This window comes from Bos mutus, chromosome 15 (genome assembly GCF_027580195.1).
Source record: "Bos mutus isolate GX-2022 chromosome 15, NWIPB_WYAK_1.1, whole genome shotgun sequence".
In the NCBI taxonomy this organism is placed as follows: Eukaryota; Metazoa; Chordata; class Mammalia; order Artiodactyla; family Bovidae; genus Bos; species Bos mutus.
In genome coordinates, this window is record NC_091631.1 from 48,937,127 (window position 1) to 48,958,774 (window position 21,648).

Consider the following 21,648-nt stretch of genomic DNA (forward strand, 5'->3'; position numbering starts at 1 on the left):
ACTAAATTCATCCTCTCACCCCTCAGTTGGACCAAAAGCTCTTAGTATTAGGAGCCCACAGCTGAGCCCATCAGTCTTGAGTCTACTAAAGATCAAAGTTTGAAAATTTAAAAAGCAGCAGCAACAATTCTTTTTCCCTTTCTTTCCTCCTAGACAATGACTGGTTGTTGCCCTTTGATTCTCTTGTGCCTAATTAGATGCTGAAGAAGCTAACCAGGCTTCAGTTTAACTTGACTGGAATGATGAGTTTTACAGGATCTTACAGACATGAAAAGTGAATTGGTACCCCCTTTTAGGTTTGAGTCTGTTCAGCAACATTCCAAAGCAACAGTTAATGGAAGCTACTGGAGGCTGAGCAGGTCGGCTACAATTCTGTTTATTTCTTTTATAAAAACCATGGTCAAATAGCCCAGAAATAGACCCCCATAAATATAGTCAACTGATTTTTGACAGAGGAGCAAAGGCAATACAATAGGGTAATGATAGTGTCTTCAACAGATGGAGCTGGGACAACTGTACATCCACATGTGAAAAAATGAACCTACACAAAAGTTAACTCAAAATGATCACAGGCCTAAATGTAAAACACAAAGCTATAAAGCTCCTGGAACAGAGGTCCTCGACGTCCAGGGTCTAATGCCTGATGATCTGAGGTGGAGCTGATGTAATAATAATGATAGAAGTAAGCTGTGCAATAAAAAGAACGTGCTTGAATCATCCTGATACACCATGACGGTAATCATACCATGTGCTCCCCGCTGGTCCGTGGAAAAATCATCTTCCATGAAACTGGTTCCTGGTGCCGAAAAGGTTGGGAACCGCTTTTAGAAGATAACATAGGAGGAACCCTAGATGATGCTGGGTATGGTATTGCCTTTTTAGATCCAACACCAGAGACAGACCATGAAAGAAATACTTAACAAGCTGGACTTCACTAAAAAGAAAGATTTCTGTTCTGCAAAAGACAATATCAAGAGAATGAGAAGAGAAATCACAGACTGGGAGAAAATATTTGCAAAAGACACATCTGATAAAGGACTGTTATCCAAAGTATACAAAGAACTGTTAAAACTCAACAGTAAAAAAACAGACAAATTGATTTAAAAATGGGCCAAATATCTTAATAGACATCTCACCAGAGAAGATACACAGATGATAAATAAGTGTGTGAAAAGTTGTTCCACATCATACCATCAGGGATATGCAAATTAAAACAACAATGAGATACCACTGTATTCCTATTAAAATGACCAAAATCCCAAACACTGACAACAAAGGCTAGCAAGGATGCAGAGCAACAGGAACTTTAATTACATTGCTGGTGAGAATGCTAAGTGGTACAGCCACTTGGGAAGACGGTTTGGTGGTTTCTTACAAAACTAAATGTTCTCACAATCTGGCAATCACACTCCTTGGTATTTGCCTAAATGAACTGAAAATTTATGACTACACAGAAACCTGTTCACAGATATTTATAGCAGCTTTATTCATAATTGCCAAAATTTGGGAGCAACCAAGATGTCCTTCGGTAGGTAAACGAATAAATAAACTGTGGTACATCCAGACATTAGAATATTATTCAGCATTAAAAAGAAACTAGCTAGCAAGCTCATGAAAAGACATGAAGGAAACTTAAATGCATATTACTAATTGAAATAAGCCTATCTGGAAAGGCTATATACTATGATTCCAATCATGTGACATTCCGGAAAAGGCAAAACTATTGCGACAGAAATAAGGCTGTAAGGGTGTGGCAGGGAGAGATGAATAGGTAGAGCACAGAGGGTTGTTAGGGCAGTGAAAAATACTCTGTGTGATTATAATGATGGATACGCATCATTGTACTTTTCTCCAAACCTAGAGAAGGTACGACATCTAGAGAGAACTCCAAGATAAGCTAACAAATGTTTAATGCTGGACTTTGGGTGATTGTGATGTGTCGGTGTAGATTCATTCTTGGTAAAAAAAAAAAATTACTTTCTCGTGAATGATGTTGATCATGGGGAGAGCTATGAATATATGGGGGCAAGAGGTGTACAAGAAATCTCTGTAGCTTCCTCTTAATTTTGCTGTAAACCTAAAACTGCTCTGAAAAAATAAAATATTTGTTAAAGGGTCAAATGAGTGAACACCAGACTCATGGACAGTGCAGGACATCAACTTGCAGCACTCACCTGAACAAGGTATCAAAGTAGCCAATACTGCTGCAGGAAAGTGTCTACTCTGGCACCCACAAGTGTACAAAGAACAGTGCACACACACGTGTGTATGTACACATGGGCCTATGGGTGGCAGAGTAGTTTCTTTATACAATTAAATTATTGCTGCAGGCTCCTCTTGTCTCTTTGGTGCATATCTAGCTCCTTTCAACTAGATCTTTTCTTGACAAAGTAACCACTACCAATAGGCTTTCTCCCACTTCACCACACGAGATATTACTTTTAATATAAGCCCCATCCAAAAAAAAAAAAAACAACCCAGTTAATTTGTGGTTATTTGGATATAGATTTCCCCTTGGGATATACTATTTGTAACAAACTTTGAATGCTAGTTTTAGTTTCTTCCCTTCAGTCATTACATTTTTGAAGGGTCTCCTTTTCCTACAGCTCAATGTTTGCCTCAAAAATGGTAACTATTTAAATTTTTATTAACCCAAGAAAGACCACAACTTGCCTCTCAACTGCCTCTTCAAAAGTCACAGTGCATTCAAAAGCCAAATACTTGACTTTTGAATCATCCCTTGTCTCAAATATCTATCACTTTCATGACCTTTAGGATTTCTGAGATATGAGCTATAAACCCCAGACTTCACCTCATAAGTCTCCAAACAACTTGACCTTACACGTTTACCATTCTCCCACTTACAAAATGAGGAAGCCAATCTCTTACCTACACTTTCCTCAAGGTTGTTCAGTCAAAAAGAGTAGAATCTCTGAACTCTCCAGAGCCCTGTATTAACGTATGTCATCTTCAGCATTGGTTGGGGGAGTAATAAACTTGATCCACCAATTTGAAACACTTTATCCATCCTTTTCATTATATGCATTCACATTCCCCCACAACAAAAGACACAGAATAACCTAAACCTCTTCTTACCAATTGGAGAAGGAAATGGCAACACACTCCAGTATTCTTGCCTAGAGAATCCCGTGGACAGAGGAGCCTGGTGGGCTGCTGTCCATAGGGTCACACAGAGTCGGACACGACTGAAGTGACTTAGCATGCATGCGTGCATTGGGGAAGGAAATGGTAATCCACTCCAGTGTTCTTGCCTGGAGAATCCCAGGGACAGAGGAGCCTGGTGGGCTGCCGTCTATGGGGTAGCACAGAGTCGGACATGACTGAAGCGACTTAGCAGTAGTAGCTTCTTACCAGTAGTGGAATACTGTATATATCATTATACAAATTTATTTAGGAACAGAGAGATTCCTTTGAATCTCAACATTTTCTTGGCTATGCAATCTTAAAAAAAATAAAAAGTGACCATTTCTACAATGGCTTCATGTTACAGTCTACACACTGGCCCACAAAGAAAGAGACTGGAGAAAGAACGTTCCTGCAAAAATCAACAAGGATTCCCAGCCCATGTGGGAACTCCTGTGGAAGCTAGCACAGTAGTTCACACTTTGGTATTTTTTTTTCTTTCTTTCTTTTTTGTTAAAGAAGATAATATATTACAGAGACATTTTCAAAATTCACACCTGAGTTAAACATTTTTCTAGAAAATTCCACATTAAGGAGAGAAGAACATAATGCAAAAAAAGGAAAGGGCTATATACAGTTATGTTGCCAGCATAATTGTTGTGTGTGTGCTTTCGTGTTCCTCCTTCTGCAACAGGAGACAGGGCAGAGAAGGAGAGAAGGAGAAACACAGGGAAGGAGAGAAGAAACAGGTGTTCCTGAACTCTGGGGCAGACAAAGCAGACAGAAGAGCACCTGTGGGCAGAGAAATGTGCCAGGGGACTGAGTAAAGAGGAGGGAATTTGGAGAATACGATTATGAATGGATTTGGTTCTAGAAAAGGGGACGAGGCTAAAGAGAAAGTGGGGGGAAATGAAAAGTTTGCTGAACAGAAAAAACATCCAAGCTTTGGTAGAGACATCAGATTCAAATCTTTTCACAGATTCTAGAATCAGTTCTCGGACTGTGGCTAAGTTCAGAGTCAAAACCCGTTCTCTCCCCTCTGGTAGTCTGGCACTAGGTGAATGGCTGTGCCCAGAATGAACTGGAGATGAGCTGGAGAATAAGAAGAAGTCCTTTTTCAAAGGCCACTGCAGCAGGGAAACTGTCTGAAATATTTAGAGAAGGGTGCAGGCAAGGAAGGTAGAAATGACCAACTCCTAGGAGGGATGTGCATTTCAAGAGCGCTAGGAGTCAGCACACGGTTCAATCACAGTTTGGATCTCTGGAGGCCCTTGGTCCGAAGAAGACAAGAGTTTGGGTTCATCCTCTTCCGCTCTCTCTCCTGAAAGTAATCTGTCCATACAGAGATGGCATGATTCCCTTCCTTCTGGTGGGGAATACAGGGCCAGGTGGCAGAGGAGAAACTTTTTGGTCTCAGTGGAGGTAGGTGGGATGACTCCATCGATACCAAGATCTAGAGGGGAGGAAGGAACGAGTCAATCAGACAGCTTCTAACCATGAGGAAAGACAGGAATAAGCAGTGAGCACTAGCAGATACATATAGGGTTTTTTTCTAGGGGTGCTGAAAGTGTTCTAGAATCAGATATGGTGACAATTGCACCATCCTGTGAATATACTAAAAAACACTGACTTGTACACTTTAAATTGGTAAATTTTATGGAATGTGAATTATATCTCAGAACAATTTTTTTTAAATGTCCGTTATATGTTTTCCTCTCTTCTTTTTGGTGGGGGAGGTTTAGGAGCTCCTAGCTTTGGGGGTATGCAACAGTTGTCTCTTAAGAGCTGGCTGCCTTGCCAAACAGTTTGGGTTTGGACAAACAGGTTCATTTCTTCAAACAAGCTCAGGTCTTTAATTGCCTGACTTGCAAATCTCTTGTTTTGTTCTGAACTGGGGAAGAAACCTCTTGAGGCATCCACTCTGGGAACACTTTTTAGAGGAGAATCTTTGCATCAAGGCTCTGGAGGCTGCTTCTGTCACTGCATCCTGGGTGGGAGCACAAGGTTAGGATGGAGCACCCTTCCCCTCTCCCAGGGCATCAGCTACACAGGGAAGCTCAGGCTCGGGGCAGAATGCCCCCACTGCAGCTGGAACTGGCGTGAAAGGGAGTTCTCCGAAGCCCAGGGAAGGACCTGTCCCTTTCCGACAGGAGTGTTTGGAAATTTCCACCCTCCCAGAGAGGATGGAAATTTTGGCTCTGTTGACACCAGCTCCTTGCCAGCACTGGCTGAGGCTTCTCTTTTAAATCCCACTCCCAAGGGATAGAGTCCAGTCTGGCTCACCACCCCGCCCTCTCCCTGCCTCCCCTGTGACAAGCCTTCTTCCCCAAGGTGTTGACCCTCAGACACAGCTTCTCACATGTCCCTTGGCCCTGGCAGAGGTGTCTTGGTGCTCTTCCCTCCACCTTACCCTGAAGAGTTAAAACTGGAGGAGGAGTTCACGGCCGCTTTGGAGTTATTCTGAGATGCAGTGGGGCTGCTGGCCTGGAGTCCTGAGCCTGGAGAAGATGGCCTGCTGTTGTTCCCAGGGGAACAGGATGACGTTACTGAGCACGAGGAGAGGCAGAAACAAGGGGGAATTAATGAGGCTGGCTCCAGGGACCTCGTGACCTTCAGGCACGTATCCCCCAAGGGGTCTCACCTTCTCCCTACTCCACTCCCGCCTCCACCCATCTGCCCACCTCCTATCATGGTAGCATCAACACCCAGCCCCAGGGGGCCCTCATCGTACACACTTCTCCTTAGCCCAGGCCCTGAGAGTGGCATGGCTGGTTCCACAAGTCCAAGACTTGCAAAACACAAGAAGGATGGATGCCAAAACCATCCCATTCCAAGGGCACACCCTGGGCTGGGTATATCCAGCCTGGGACCCAGGGGTGGGATGAGAAAGAGAACCAGAGCTTCGGGAGGGAAGCAAGGAGGAGAGAAGGAAGAATGCTCGGGGAGGAAAAGAGAAGCTGAGAGCACAGGTCAAGATGGCCAGCCTCTCTGGGGTTCCCATCTCCACATGGTACGTGGTCTTCCAGAAAGAGCACGGGAGGAGTCCCAGCCATCCACTAAAGAGCTCTGTGGCCTGTGGCAACTTGCTTCACTTCCCTGAAACCTCTTTGTGACCTCTGTAATATGGCAAATCTGGATAAAACTGAACTCCTGTATTTGAGTTTCCCAAACAGCATTCCGTGGATAAGGTGACATAGATTTCATCCTCCAAGCTAAGATGCTTTGAAGGGTCGAAGGCATTGGTATTGATAATGACATCACCACAGGGGATCATCAGATACTGGGGCTGTCCTGGGCAAATCCAGACATATGGTCACCCTATCTAATTCTTTGAAATACTTTTTGAAAAATAGAGTTCTGTAGAAAATTGGTTTAGAAAACCCTGCCTTCTGTTCAGCTCATTTTTATGTATAAAAGATTTGTACATAAAGTGGGCCGAGAAGTGCAGCAATTAAAACAAAAACACTTGCTCAAACTTTACCTACTCAGCATTCCCCAAACTTACTTGATCATGGAAGACTTTTCCTCCTAGAAAAAATGTTAACATCTTCTGAAACACATTTTGGGAATGCTGAGGATGAGATGGATGGCATCACCGACTCGAATGACATGAGTTTGAGTAAGCTTCGGGAGTTGGTGATGGACAGGGAAGCCTGGCGTGCTGCAGTCCATGGGGTTGCAAAGAGTCGTACATGATTGAGCAACTGAACTGAACCGACTTAGGTCAATATCTTGCAGTTCTGTTATCCCATTATCTAAAAGAATGCTGCTGCTGCCGCTGCTGCTGCTAAGTTGCTTCAGTCATGTCCGACTCTGTGCGACCCCACAGATGGCAGCCCACTAGACTCCACTGTCCCTGGGATTCTCCAGGCAAGAACACTGGAGTGGGTTGCCATTTCCTTCTCCAATGAGTGAAAGTGAAGTCACACAGTAAGTGTCTGACTCTTCATGACCCCATGGACTGCAGCCTACCAGGCTCCTCCATCCATAGGATTTTCCAGGCAAGAGTACTGGAGTGGGTTGCCATTGCCTTCTCCAAAAAGAATGCTAGTAGACCTTATTTTTAGAGCTCACCTGTTCCAGGCATGGTGCTGTGGACTGGAGGGACAGAGAGGGGGCCCAGAGATCCAGAGGGAGACACCTGAAAGGTGAGAGAAGCTTGTAAACATTCTCTTCCATTTCCGTGTCCATCTTCTGTAGCTTCTCCCAGGGTGCTAGGCCGTAGACTCCACAGAGATTAGGGCTCCACTTCCTGGATGGTTTCCTAATCCCAAACCAATGCCCTGTGCTCTGTGTCACAGGAAAGGCTCTGGACCATGTACACCACACAGCTCCAGCTCTGCCCTGCTCCTACCACTCCCTGCGGACCTCAGGCCAGGGCCTCTCTGCAGTGTGACCCCTGGCAAGGCTGCCTGGGCACTGCCAGACCAAAGAGGCCTTGCTCAGATGCTCTGGTGAGGAGAGGAGCATGCCTCCAGGATGCCCGTTGTGGCCGACACTGCAGGATGGCTGCTTTATTTCCAGTCCCTTCTTCTTCCTTCTTAAAAGACCCCTGTGGGGACTTCCCTGGGGGTCCAGTGGTTAAGAATCCACCTTCCATTGCAGAGGATGCAGGTTTGATCCCTGGTTGGGGAACTGATATGCCATGGGGCAGCTAAGCCCACATGCTGCGCCTACTGAGCCCTCACACTGCCTCAAAGATCCCACATGATCAATGAAGACCCTGCATGCTGGAACTAAGATCTAATGCAGCCCAATAAATAAACATTAAAAAAAGAATAATGGAAATGCTTGTGTTTTATTTTTAAGACCCCTGCACTTGCTTGGGCAGAAGAGCTCAGCCCTAACCATCCTGACACAGGCTTCGCATCTTGATGCATGAGTGGACCATCCACTCTCCAGAGGTCCCTGGAGGAGACGAACTGTGTGAGGTCTCTGAAGCTTTGCATCTCGCCCTGGAGACCTCACAGCATCATCAACTCTGGGCTGGGAAGGGACCTAAGGTACTGTAGCTTAACCTTCCCACACAGTCCAGGAATCCCTACCCTCAGTATTACCATCCTAAATAGACACAGGGGCCCAACAGATCTGGGAGTGAGGCCTGGCTCCACCACTGTCTGTGTAGCTGGGGCACGTTACTTAACCCTGCTGAGATTTGGTTTTCTCATCCGTAAAACAACAGTAACACCTCCCTCATATTTTCTTTTAATTAAGTTTAATGAGATAATGTCCATTAAGCTTCTAACTCAATGCCTGGCAAAGAGTACCTGGCTTGTTAAATGTTAGTTCCCTGCCTTCCTGCAGAAGCTGTCAACTCTTGTATGTCTTGAGCTGCTGTTTATCTCTTCACTGGAGCTGAACTCGGCATACTTTTCCTCCCCCTTCATCTTCTCATGCTGTCCTGGGACACTCGGATCAGCCTCCACCCAGGACCTCGTAGGGAGGTTCTGCTCAGGGAGCTTCGACTGGCCACCCCTGCCCTCCCCTAGTTTGGAACATCCCATGCCAACAGGATTCAGCATGTACTCGTTTCCTAATCAATCAGCAATGGTTCTGCTGCTTTCATTGACCTACCCTTTCACAAGGAGCCTCTTTAGTAGTCTGGGGGCCCACGAAGGGTGGAGACAGGTGTGGGGCAGCGTGGTGAGAGATGCTATCAATAATCTCCCTCCCTCTTTTCCTCCACCCACCCCTTGCTGCCACACCCCAAGCCATTTGTTGTTGTTTTTAAATAAATAATTATTTAGTCACTGCAACCAGCTTCTTCTCTTCTATCTGGAGACAGGCTGTACATGTGCAAGCAGAGATATGGCTCTCCCTTTAAGTTTTTATATAAATAGTAGCATTCTGCCCACACTGCTCTGAATAATTTTGCCTTTTTTGCTTTCTTTCTTCTTCTTCTTCTTCTTTTTTTTTTGCTTAACAGTATATCTTGGAGATTATTTCACACCAGAAGTAGAAGAAACTATGTCCCAGTCCCAAGGACAATGTTCCAGTGAGACCCAAGGAGAAGACCGAATTAGAGCATTTTCTCTACCCTCTTCCTTCAGGACGCCACAAGTATTGTTGTTCCTGTTTAGTCGCTCAGTTGAGTCCGACTCTTTGCGACCACATGGACTGCAGCGTGCCAGACTCCTCTGTCCTTCACTATCTCCTAGAGTTTGCTCAGATTCATGCCCATTGAGTCAGTGATGCCATCCAACCATCTCATCCTCAGCTACCTGATTCTCCTCCTGCCTTAAACCTTTCCCAGCATCAGGGTCTTTTCCAATAAGTCTGCTCTTTGCATCACGTGGTCAAATTATTGGAACTTCAGCATCAGTCCTTCCAATGAATATTCAGGGTTGTTTTCCTTTAGCATTGACTGCAAGTATTAATGTGACTATTTATTTAACATCTTTCTCCCTGACTAGGCTGGAGACTTCATGAGGGGAGTGTGATGCTTGTGTGGTCCCCTGCTGGATCCTCAGTGTCTGCTGCAGCACCCAGAACTTGGCAGGTGCTCAGTATCCAATGCACGATGAGAATGCATGATGCTCCTTTATGGCTCTTCCATGCCTCCCACTTCTTTTCTCCACATTGGTGTCCCCAGCTCGGATTGAACTGAGGTGATAGCTACCTCCCAACTATTCTAGACAAAGCCCCATCTTTAAAGATTCCAAATCTCTCATGGCATGGTTCGGTTTCCTTCACGTGGCCTACAGTGCCCTACAGGATCTAGCCCGCCTACTGCTCCAGCCTCCTCATTCACACAGTCTCCCTCCCTGTGTTCCATTCCAACCTTCTGTGCTTCCTCTCCCTGCCCACCCCAGCCTCAGGGCCTTTGCCCACACTGTTTCATCTGCAGAGAATGTTCTTCCCAACACTCCCTCTGCCCCGCCATCCTGCTCCCCTTCCCCACCTCTAACTCAGACCTTTACCCCATTCAAGTCTACTCTTTCTTCTGCCATCAACTTGACCATCATTCCAAAGAGAAGTCCCTGATACCTGGACTAGGTTTGGTCCCTCAAATACCCACACGCCTTCTCTGGAGGCTTCATCACAAATTGCATTCTGTTTAATGTCTGTTTTCCTTGCTAGACTCTAAGCAGAGATCACCAATAACGATCCTGTGCACTGCCACATCTCAGGGCCAAATAGTGTGTGCTCAAAAAATATTTAAGAAATGAATGGTCAATGAACATCATATTGTCTCCAACTTCAAATTGTCAATGGCTCCTCATAGCTTCGAGGGTAATTTAGCATCCATGGCCCACCATGATCCAGCTCTCATCAACCTCCTGTCTTAGGCCTAAACCCTTAGCTCCAGCCAGAACAAAAAGCTTGTGGTTCCCCAGATGCATCATGTTGTTTTAGAATTCAATGCCTCTCACAGACTATTCCTTCTGCTATGCTGTTCTTTTTATGAATTCCCAACCTGTTCTCCAAACAAATTAGGGAGTCAGCCCTCCTGCATCCCATCCTGATTTGGGGGTCTTTCATCGGTGTTCCCACGGCAATCCTTCAGGGCTCCTTACAGCTGCTTCACCCACTTCATTGCAATTTCTTGCCTTTTCTGGCTCCACCTTCTTATTTTCTCCCCTTGGTCCTCTTCCTTTGCCCAGCCCTCAAATGCTGGTGTTTCCCAGGGTTGGGATTTCAATTTTCTTCTTTGCTTCTTCTGTACAAATTAAACAGGTGAGACCCTCCTGACCCAGGATGCGAACCACCACCTGTGTGCTTATGACTCCCCAGCTCACTTCTCTATCCTGGCTTTTCCTTCTGAACTCCAGACCCATTATTCCAAGTGCCCGGGGACTTTCCTACTTGGGTGACCCATAGGCCTTACTGTATATCATAATGGTGTAAAGAACTAAAATGGGACTTCTTTGGAGATCCGGTGGCTAAGACTCTGTGCTCCCAATGCAAGGGGCCCCAGGTTTGATCTCTGGTTAGGGAACTAGATTCCACATGCAGTAACTAAGACTCAGCACAGCCAGATGAAAAAAAACAAAAGGAACTGAAATAATTTTTTCCTACTCCTAAGCCAGCTCCTCCCCTACGTATAATTGTTCCATCATCGGCACCAGCTTCTACCCAGTCAGTCTGGCCTGAATGCAGAGAGGCATCCCAGAGTACTCTCTTCCCTTTATGGTTCTCCCTGCCTCCACCCAGTTTTCAAGCTATTAACCAAGACCTAATAATTCTACCTTCTAATTATCTCCTGAATCTCTCCCATGCCCCTCATCTAACCAAATGGCTTTGCTTCGGCCCTCATCCTATCTTTACTGGATAACTGCGGTCACATCTAACTCATCTCTGAAACCAAGCCTGGTGCCTCTCAAGCCACCCTCTATGACTGCAGTCAGAGTGATGGTTCTAAAAAGCAAATTTGATCATGCCAGTGCCCTGCTTCAAATCCGTCAGCAATTCCCCAAGCCTTCACCTCCCTTACCCCTGCCCACAATCCCTTCCATCTGGCCCTTGCTGATCTATGCAGTCTTATCTGTCAACAGTCCTCCCCGTGGAACCACCTGCTGTTCCGTGCCCTCTTCACCCTGCTTCCCAGCACTGCACCATGGTTCTCCTACTTTCTCCTCTGGGAACTCTACCCGCTACACACTTACTTGCCTCTTCACTCCTTCTTGTCTTTTTAGACTCAGCTCAGGCATTAATTATCTCCTTGGGGAAGCCTTCCCTAACCACCACCTCCCGAGGCTTTGTTAGCTGCTACTCCTAAATTCTCTGAGAGAAACCATCGTGTTGTCTGCCATTTGATTATTTGTCTGTCTCCTCTGCTAGGCAGTGAGGTCCTCCGGGACAGGGGACAAATATTATTTATTTGTGTATCCCCAGCACTTGGTACAAAGAACAATACATAGTAGATGGTTGATCAATGTTTGGTGAAAGAATAAACAATAGTATGCGTTTATGAAATATGCCAGGATGAGGCTGGATTTCAGCCACCCTTGAGTGCTAGAAACATGGGGACAACACCATTATCCCCACCTCCCTTAATCTTCAACCTTCACCAATCCCAGGGATGGAGAAGATATTTTCTACCCTCCAGGCCTCCCAGTCTGCCTAAACTTCAAATCACTCCCAGCCCTGACTTCTCCCCTTGCATTCTAGATTCCTAGATATAACCATCTACTTGACACTTTCTCTTGGATGCCTAGGATGTTAAGTCTAATATAACCAGCTCTAAATTCTCTGCTCACCTCCCCACCCTTCAAACCTGTTCCTCTACAGTCTTTATAATCTCAAAAAATGGCAACACCTGCCAATGTGTTGCTCAGGTCAGAACCGTTGAGGTCATCTTGGCCTCGTTTTTTGTACTTCCTGTCTGAGCTAACAGCACACGTTGTTGGCTTCATGGTGGAAATCCATTTAGAGTCCAACCACGTCTCCCCCCACCATGCCCTCCACCCTAGCCCAAGCTTCCACCCCTCGAAGCTTGATTGTTGTAACTTTCTCAGGTGGTATCCTGCTTCCACACAGATTAATCTCCAAATGGCAGCCCGTGGCAGCTCTCTAGTGGTATCTTATTTCACTTAAGATGAAGGCCAGGGTCCTTTTGATGGCCTCTAAGACCTTTCCTTAGTGAATGGGTTCCTGTTACCTCTCTGACTTCATCTCCCGCTCCTCACCACCTTCCTTGCTCTGCCCTGGTGACACTGGCTTGCGTGCTGTTCCTCAAACATGCCAGCTCTTCTCATTTTCTGGTCCCACTACCTGGAACAACTCTTTCCTCCAGATATTTATATTTCATTCCCTTTCAATACTTAGATCCCTGATAAAATCTCACTTTATCAGAGAGGCCTTCTCTCACCCCTCTACTGAAACACCAGCTCCTTACCATCACATTCTATCTCCTTATTCTTCTTTACTTTATATTATATATATTTGATATGTAGTATCTCTTTGCTTATTTATTTACTCCATACTCCCCCACCCCATCTTCCTTAGGATGGGGAAGATTCTTGGCCTCCAGGCTTCATCTCCCCCAGTGCTTGGCAGGCAGTTTGGCTCCTGGCCACTCACCAGCCGGGAACTGTACATGGGTGATTTGATGGGTGTGGCCACAGGGCAGTTGATTCGCTTCTCCTTTTGTCGTCGGTTGCAGAACCAGACCCTCACCACCTCCTTCTCCATGGACAACTGCTCTGCAATCATGGAGATCTCCTCAGAGCTGGGTTTGGGGTTCTACAGAAACCAAAGGGACAGAGCCATCAGGAGGAGAAGGGAACAGGACCAAGAATCGAAGGTGGGGGAGAGATGTTCCAGGAAGCAGGATAGAACAATAGATGGAGCAAAAGCTTTAGAATCAGACCTAAGATGGAATAGTGGTTTTAGCCCTTACTCTGTGGCCTCAGGAAACTTTCCCAACCTCTCTGAGCCTCAGTCTTACCATCTATGAAAAGCTAAGCTAAGTCACTTCAGTCGTGTCCAACTCCGCGAGACCCCATAGACGGTCGTCCACCAGGCTTCTCTGTCCCTGGGATTCTCCAGGCAAGAACACTGGAGTGGGTTGCCATTTCCTTCTCCAACGCATGAAAGTGAAAAGTGAAAGTGGAGTCGCTCAGTTGTGTCCGACTCCTAGCAACCCCATGGACTGCAGCCCACCAAGCTCCTCCGTCCATGGGATTTTCCAGGCAAGAGTACTGGAGTGGGGTGCCACTGCCTTCTCCAGAACCATCTATGAAAGGAGAGTAATAATGACTACTGTATAGGATTATTGTGGAGACTGAAGGAGAAAATGTGTGTCAACTGCCAAGTGCAGGGCCTGACATAGGGTGGAGGCTCTCCTCTCACTTCTTATCCAGGAGAAGTTCTGAATAAAGAAGCTGATGAGCTTGGTGGGGCAGGCTGAATCCCCAGAACCCATGTTCCCCTCTTTCCTCATAATCTGAGGAAAACTTCTCTCAGCTGGTTTCTTCCTGCCTACCTCAGAATAGGAAATGCTAGTTAAAACACGTGGACTCATCAAGACTTCAGAGGAGATAAGCATGTGTGTGTGTGTGTGTGTGAGTCGGTAAGTCGTGTCTGACTCTTTGCGGCTCCATGGACTGTAGCCTGCCAGGCTCTTCTGTCCATGGGATTTCCCAGGTAAGAGTACTGCAGTGGGTTACCATTTCCTTCTCCATGGGATCTTCCCAACCCAGGGACTGAACCTACATCTCTATATCTCCTGCATTGGCAGGTGGATTCTTTCCCACTGAGCCATCAGGGAAGCACATACATTTGTATACATACTCAAATATATATATATATATATATCCATCACTCCTTTGTTTTGACCGCTTCCACCCCCAACTCAATCTTTGATCTTAGCCCCCTTTCTCTCCTTTCTACAGCCTCCCTTACTCTTGCTACTCTGAGAAACTTCAGCAAAAGGAAAAACCAACTCTTATCATCCTGCCAGCAGGATGCAGCCATCAAGTCCTCAGTCACATGCATGGGGGAATCTGCTGGGGAGGCCACAGTCCTGGAGGCCTGGGGCCTGCGAGGCAGAACTAGGCCACGGGTACATCCTTGAGGGACCTGAGCGGTGTGGATGGAAACTCTGGAGGCCGGTCCCTAAGGGACCCTGATTAAAGGCTCTTTAGGCCACACATGTTTATCCCTCGTCTCTTCCCCGGCTCCCATGGGGCACATAACTGGTATTATTAGCTTCCACATATTGACTCCAGAGTACACTTTTGCTGCAAGTCCCAAACAATGTGTGTATGTAATACAATCACAAATATTTAAGTGTATGTGAAGTGAAAGTGTTAGTTGCTCAGTCATGTCCGATTCTTTACAACTCCCTGGACTGTAGCCTGTCAGGCTCCTCTGTCCATGGGATTCTCCAGGCAACAATACTGGAGTGGGTTGCCATCTCCTTCTGCAGGGGATCTTCCCGACCCAGGGATCGAACCCAGGTCTCCTGCATTGCAGGCAGATTCTTTACCATCTGAGCCAGCAGAGAAGCAAGTGTATGCCAAAGAAAGAAACAGAGGGACATACATAGATGACATTTGGTGGTGAATTTTTTTCCTACTTCCCTGCATTTTCCAAATTCTTTACAATGAGTATTTATTTTACGTATATAATTTGAAAAATACAAAGCAATGTGAGGAAGATAAAGAATATATACACAATGTCCTGGCTTTGCTTCCTTTATCTCAACTGGATACAGATACAATCCTCTCCACTAGGATTCTAGATCCCAGTCTAAATCTCTCGGCTCAAGGGATCATGGGTACCAAATAGAGGTCAGAGCCAGCAGGGTCTGTGGGGGAGGAAGTTTCTGGAGCCCAGCCTGTCACTCAAGCACCTGGAGAAGGAGCAGATCTCTGTTTCTGACCCTTTCCCAGGGCAGGTGTTGGGGGCTCGGGGGTGGTGCCCAAGGATGTGTGCGTGTATGCTCACCCTCCTGTGCAAGTCAGCCCACCTGCCCCCACCCCAAAGATCTGCTCACATCTTGAAATCTCTTCTCCAGAGTCAGACGGATGTTGGTCTCAATGCTGGTCCGCTTCTTCCTCTTCCTCCCGAACACCTCGCTGAGGGCGGGGTAAGAGTTGGGGGTGCTCATCGAGGGGTCCGACGGGGAGGATTCTGTGTGGAGCGGGAGAGGAGAGGAGGCTCAGAGAGGGGAAGGCAGCCGGTACAGGCTCTGTCTCCCTGGACTTGAGGTCCCATGACCCTCTCCCAGCAGGTCCGAGGCCCCACCCCTCGCAGGGGAGCATGAACAGCCTGAGAATCCTGCTTCTCCTCGCTGCTCCGGGCAAAGGTCCTCCACGCCTCCCACCTCGGTGCCTCCAGCATTTGCGGTCATGGTTCAGGGACACCCAGACATCAGCGGCATGTGTGGGTGTGAGTGGGTGAGGGCAGTGGCACTCACAGGTCTGTCTTTTACAAGGAGGCCTGGATGTGAATCCTGAGGGAAATGGGAACTGGGGTTTTGAGCTAAAAGCAATGGCCCTTGGAGGCCAGAGGCTGGTGTGAGGCCACTTCCTTTGCAGCATGAGTGCTGCAGCTGAGGTGGTGTGAGGGGTCAACTGGGAGGGCCCTCCAGAAGCATTCAGGCACAGACGGGGAGTCACGCCAGAAGAGATCTGCAAGGTCCTTTCCCAAAGATCCTAAGACTCTCTGGTCATCTCTCTCAGTTCAGCGCTCCAGTAAAACCTGCCAAAGGGACAGCCTGGTGGGGACGCTTCCTTACCCACTCCCTTGTTTCCATGTGGAAGGACTTCCGAGAGGGTCCCATCCTTGGCTGCCCATCTCCCACTCTCCTCTTTATCCTTAGTAACCACTGGGAAGTGAAGTGTTAGTCACTCAGTCATGTCTGACTTCTTGTGACACCATGGACTGTAGCCTGCCAGGCTCCTCTGTCCATGGGATTCTCCAGGTAAGAATACTGGAGTGGGTTGCCATTCCCTTCTCCAGGGTATTGACCCAGGGATCAAACCCGGGTCTCCTGCGTTGCAGGCAGAGTCTTTACCATCTGAGCCACCAGGGAAGCCCCATAGTAACCATTAACCCACACTATCTACAGACTAGAGCCCAGCCCCACCACTGGCTCTTCTCCTCACCCTGGGATGACTTTGTACTACCCCCATCCTTCCCCCAGGGACGTCTGGCACTATCTCGTGGCATTTTGGGTGTTACAACAGGGGGCGGGCATCTAGTGTGTAGAGACCAAGGATGCTGCTAAATAGCCTATAATTCATGGGGCAGCTTCCATGAAAAAGTACTGTCTGTCCCAAGATACTGCTGCTGCTGCTGCTGCTAAGTCGCTTCAGTCGTGTCCGACTCTGTGCGACCCCAGAGACGGCAGCCCACCAGGCTCCCCCATCCCTGGGATTCTCCAGGCAAGAACACTGGAGTGGGTTGCCATTTCCTTCTCCAGTGCATGAAAGTGAAAAGTGAAAGTGAAGTCGCTCAGTCGTGTCCCACTCTGAGTGACCCCATGGACTGCAGCCTACCAGGCTCCTCCGTCCATGGGATTTTCCAGGCAAGAGTACTGGAGTGGGGTGCCATTGCCTTCTCCATAGATACTGCTAATGCTGTGGTTAAGAGCCCTATCCCACACTGTTCCCTGACACCAAACTCTTCCATTCATTATTCCAAATGTTTTGCCCCTGGCTTATACCCTGGGCCTCCTGGAATTGCCTCCATGGCCACCACGCCTGACTGAATCCTCCTGCAAACCCCACTCCTGCTGGAACGCTTTCCCAAGTAACTTGCTGGCCTCTGAAAACCTACTCAAGGATTAGCCAGATAAAGATCTTTTGTTGTGCCTGTTGCCTCCTCCTCCCGGCCATGAGACCCTGGAGAGCCCCCTTCCCTATGCCCCTGCTCTAGACCCAGTCCAGACAGTAGTCTGGGTGTGTTGGCTCTGGAGACCCCACCTTTGTCTCTGGTGAGCAGTCCTATGGTGAGGCCAGGCAGGTCCTGTCCCCGGTGTCTTATTTTTCTGTTGGTTCCAGACTCAGGAGGAGAGGAAAGGGCCCTGTGTGTTGACCACTGAAAGCCCCAGCATAGATCAGTCACCAGCCCCTTTCTGCGGACCTTCGAAGGCAGGGGTCCCCCACCTCTGGGATCTAATGCCTGATGATCTGAGGTGGAGCTGATGTAATCATAATAGACATAGAGTGCACAATACATGTAATGCGCTTGAATCATGCCGAAACCACTCCCCAACCCTGGGTCTGTGAAAAAATTGTCCTCCATGAAAACCAGTCCCTGGAGCCTAAAAGGTTGAGGACCACTGCTCTAAGGCACCATCCATCTTCATGTCCTCAAGGCCTACCTGCATCGTTCAGCCACTTCTCCAGCAGTGGCTTGAGCTTGCACATGTTCTTGAAGCTCAGATTGAGGGCCTCAAATCGTGAGATAGTTGTCTGGCTGAAGTCATTACCATACAGCTTTCCCATGGCCAGACCCACATCGCCCTGCACGTGGGGGTGGAGAGGGAGGAACTTGATTGACAGGTCCCTTCTCCCCTTTGTCCACATCCCCCACCATCCTAGCTCCTCGCCACACCTTTTGAGCTCCCACCCATCACCCTGGCTCCCTTCCAGGTTTCTTCCTCTAAGATGGAAACCTGGTTACTTCTCTCCTTAGACTCTGAGTGGTGTGTGCCTTGCCTCTGGCCTGGCTCTCATTCCTTGCCCCCTCCATCAGCAGGGTCCCCGGCTTCCCTACCAATGGCAACTGTGCCCCATTGCTAGGGGACACAGGGGCACAATGGGTTTGCCCCGAACACCATGAGCTTGAGGTGCTCTTAAACCTACACTTAGGAAGTCCAGTCTCTACTCAGCCCAAGTTCTTCACCTCCTCAGTCCCAAACCAAACCTGTGTGAAGCCCAGCTTAATGCGCCTCTGCTTGAAGGTCTTGGCAAACTTCTCCAGCTCCTCTAGGTCACTGGGCTCGTCAGCTCCTCCAGCACTGGGGAGATGCTTGGGCACAGGGAGATGCTGAGATGCTTCCAGATGGGGTTCTAAAGAAGATCCTGGTAGCCCAGGGCGCCCAACTGCCTAAGAGGAGACACACACCAAGCTCACCCACAAACAGTCAACAGATGAAATGACATTCTCTGAGCTTTTTGCACTAAAGCCCTGCTTAGAGGCTAACAGGTTAGATTCCTATTATGTCAGTGTTTGGAAGTGGAAATTGGAGTTTCTGTGAAGGGATTGGGCTTCCCTGGTGGCTCAATGGTAAAGAATCCCTGCCAATGCAGGAGATGCAGATTTGATCCCTGGGTTGGGAAGATTCCCTAGAGAAGGAAATGGCAACCCACTCCAGTATACTTGCCTGGGAAATCCCACGGACAGAGGAGCCTGGCGGGCTACAGTCCATGAGGTCGCTCAGACATGGCTTAGCGACTAAACAACAACGACGCGAAGGGACCAGCAGGAGCAGCTAGGGCAGAAACAGGAGTGTGGGACAGGGCGGTGGCCTTTCTGGGCTTTAGCCTATGACTCACAGTTTGACTCTGAGCAGGTAACTTCCTCCTTTCAGTTTTCCACCGTAAAAGGAGCTAGCAGGGTTGTCTACAAAGATCCCCAAAACAAATCTCAAAATGGGATAAGGAGAAGGTTGTTTGTCTCGTCTGTTCTTTTCCACAAAGCAAAGTGACTGAGGTGTTCAACAGGCATTAGCTGAAGATAACCGTGGGCATCTGAGACTCATTATGTTAATGGAATTCCCATAAAATTCCAGACTCTCGTGACCACCATTTTACTTTCTAAACCATCATTTTCTTTCATGAGAATATTTTGCTTTCTGCTTTTCTTTTTTTTTAAATCAAAGGTATTCCACTACTATCCAAGTGCCCCTTGATCGCATTCATGGTTGCCAGGAGATGTTCTTTCTTTAGTTTATGTTCATAGAACAGACTCTTATACCTGGAATCCAATTTATGCCTATTGGGGTCAGGAGTAAATCGAGCTCGTCCGTGAAAAAGGCATGGAGCCCAGGCTTGGGGTCCTAAGGGGCTTATATCCAGGGCAACGGCTGTGCTGCTACCCATGTGGATGAAGTGGCCTAAGTCCACTCTTTTATCTTCCTTTCCAGTTTACTCCTTTCCAAGCCTGGGGTTAACTTTAGTCTTTTCTTCAGGCCTCCCATTCACACAGGCAACCTTGTGATGACCAGAGAAACGTTAAGGACTCTTTTCCTCGAGGGAGGTTATTTTAGAACAGAATGATTTGAAACCATTAGGCTTTGAACCTTTTCAGTGGGAGACTGGGTGGCGCAGACCAGACCCTCAGGACAAAGCCCATGTCCCACCTTCACATCCAATCAGCTGCAGAACTGCTTTGAGTCAGCTTCCCCCACATCCTCTGTCAGCCCCTCCTTTCTGCCCTTACTCGTTGCTGTTGTTGAGTTACTAAGTCGTGTCTGACTCTTCGACCCCACGGACTGCAGCACACCAGGCCTCCCTGTCCTTCACTGTCTCTTGGAGTTTGCTCAAACTCATGTCCACTGAGTCAGTGATGCTGTCTAACCATCTCATCCTCTACCCTTACTGCTACCACTCTGAGTAGGTCTCTTTACTGCTGCCTCAGGATGATCTTAATAATCTTCCAGTCTTTCTGCTTCTGGTCTCACCCGGCTCTTGTGTTATAAGTCACATGAGTTGATCTTCAGAATCCTCTAAGATTTATTCCAGATCTAAGTCTGTGGTGATGATATTCCGCTAGCAGTAAGGAAGAGGTCTGAGAGCTTAGGACACTGGTGTCCTCGTTTCTATTAGCCACTAGGTGGCACCCTCGGCTCTTCCAGAAGTTCAGTGGACTCCAGCACTGTAAAGCCAGGGGCAATCCATGGGGATTTTAGCGCAGAGAAGGGATTAGGATCTCTGCAGTCATTCCCAGCTCTTCTACACGTCGGATTCTGCAGAGCCATCTCATGCAGTGGTGTAGGGGTTAACTGCACAGGGGCAGCTAATGAGGGGGAGGGGTGGCAGCTCTGATGTAACTCCAGCTGCTGTGGCCAAGCCACATTCCCTGGTATGAGGCTGCCTCTGGCCAGAGGATGTGGTGCCTTTTTTTCTCACTGGCAAGCAGGTGCTGTGCGGCACCAGGGCAGCTCTGCAAAGGGCCCTCTTGCAGACCTCAGTCTTCCCAACCCAGGGACCTGTCCACTACAGAAGCCAATCTAGAAAAGCAATTATATATATATATATATATATATTATTATTATTATTATTATTTTTGGCCCTGCCACGTGGCACATGAAATCTCAGTTTCCTGACCAGGGATCAAACCTGTGCTCCCTGCAGTGAAAGCGCAGAGTTCCCTGGACCACCAGGGAAGTCCCTCAAAGAGTGGGTTCTTAAGAGAGGCCCAGAGATGAGAGACCTTGTCTTGGTGTTCTCCTGACATCAAGCCTGTGGCTCTCTGGTCTCCCCCTTGGGTCTTGAGAGTACCAGGAGGGCGGCAGTAACTTTAGTGTGTCTGGAAAGCTAGCTGAGCCCTGCAGAGCACTGATGCAGGGGCCTGATCGGGGATGGAGTGGAATGCGCGCGTCCAGAGCAGGCTAGCCCAGGAGCTGGAATCTCTGGCTTCTAATTCTGGCTCCACAAGTGACACTGGGTCACTCATTTCCTCCGACTGTGGCTTGAATTTCCTCCTCTGTGTCAATGGGGACAATCCCTTGCTATTCGCTCTCCCCAGAGGGAGAAACCAGGGAGCTTAACTCCATCAGGAGCTGAGAGGTTCCTAGAGGGGAGAGGAGGAGTACGCGTGTTTACCTGGGATGTGAGGCCAGGCCCCGTCTGCGGAAGGAGGAGCGAGCTCTGTTGTTGCGGAAAGGGGAGAAGATTTGGCTGCAGACCTGGGTGAAAGGGGAAGAACAAAGCAACAAACGCCTAAAATCCAGGCCAACTGAAAGACATGCTCTACGTAATAACTGTCCCCACCCCCCTGCTACCTAACCCCCCCAACCCCGCCCTGGAGCCCTGAGGAGAGGCCCCCACGGGCACTGTCAGGATTGCCACACACAAGTGGAGGCCAATCAGACATGGGGATAAA

The 21,648-nt window shown here is 47.9% G+C and overlaps 1 protein-coding gene across 1 annotated transcript in view; it reads right to left on the bottom strand.

Annotated features, from left to right (window-relative positions):
* Positions 1–359: 359 nt before the first annotated feature.
* POU2F3 (POU class 2 homeobox 3) overlaps positions 360–21,648 on the bottom strand; it is a 91,301-nt gene continuing 70,012 nt past the window's right edge. The window contains exons 6-13 of the mRNA XM_070383203.1: positions 21,369–21,451; positions 18,466–18,648; positions 17,921–18,062; positions 15,587–15,723; positions 13,168–13,329; positions 7,219–7,285; positions 5,555–5,690; positions 360–4,597 (exon numbers count right to left, since the gene is read on the bottom strand). Of these exons, the coding sequence (XP_070239304.1) occupies positions 4,558–4,597; positions 5,555–5,690; positions 7,219–7,285; positions 13,168–13,329; positions 15,587–15,723; positions 17,921–18,062; positions 18,466–18,648; positions 21,369–21,451 (950 nt within the window). The 3' untranslated portion in view covers positions 360–4,557. The remainder of the gene's footprint in view (positions 4,598–5,554; positions 5,691–7,218; positions 7,286–13,167; positions 13,330–15,586; positions 15,724–17,920; positions 18,063–18,465; positions 18,649–21,368; positions 21,452–21,648) is intronic.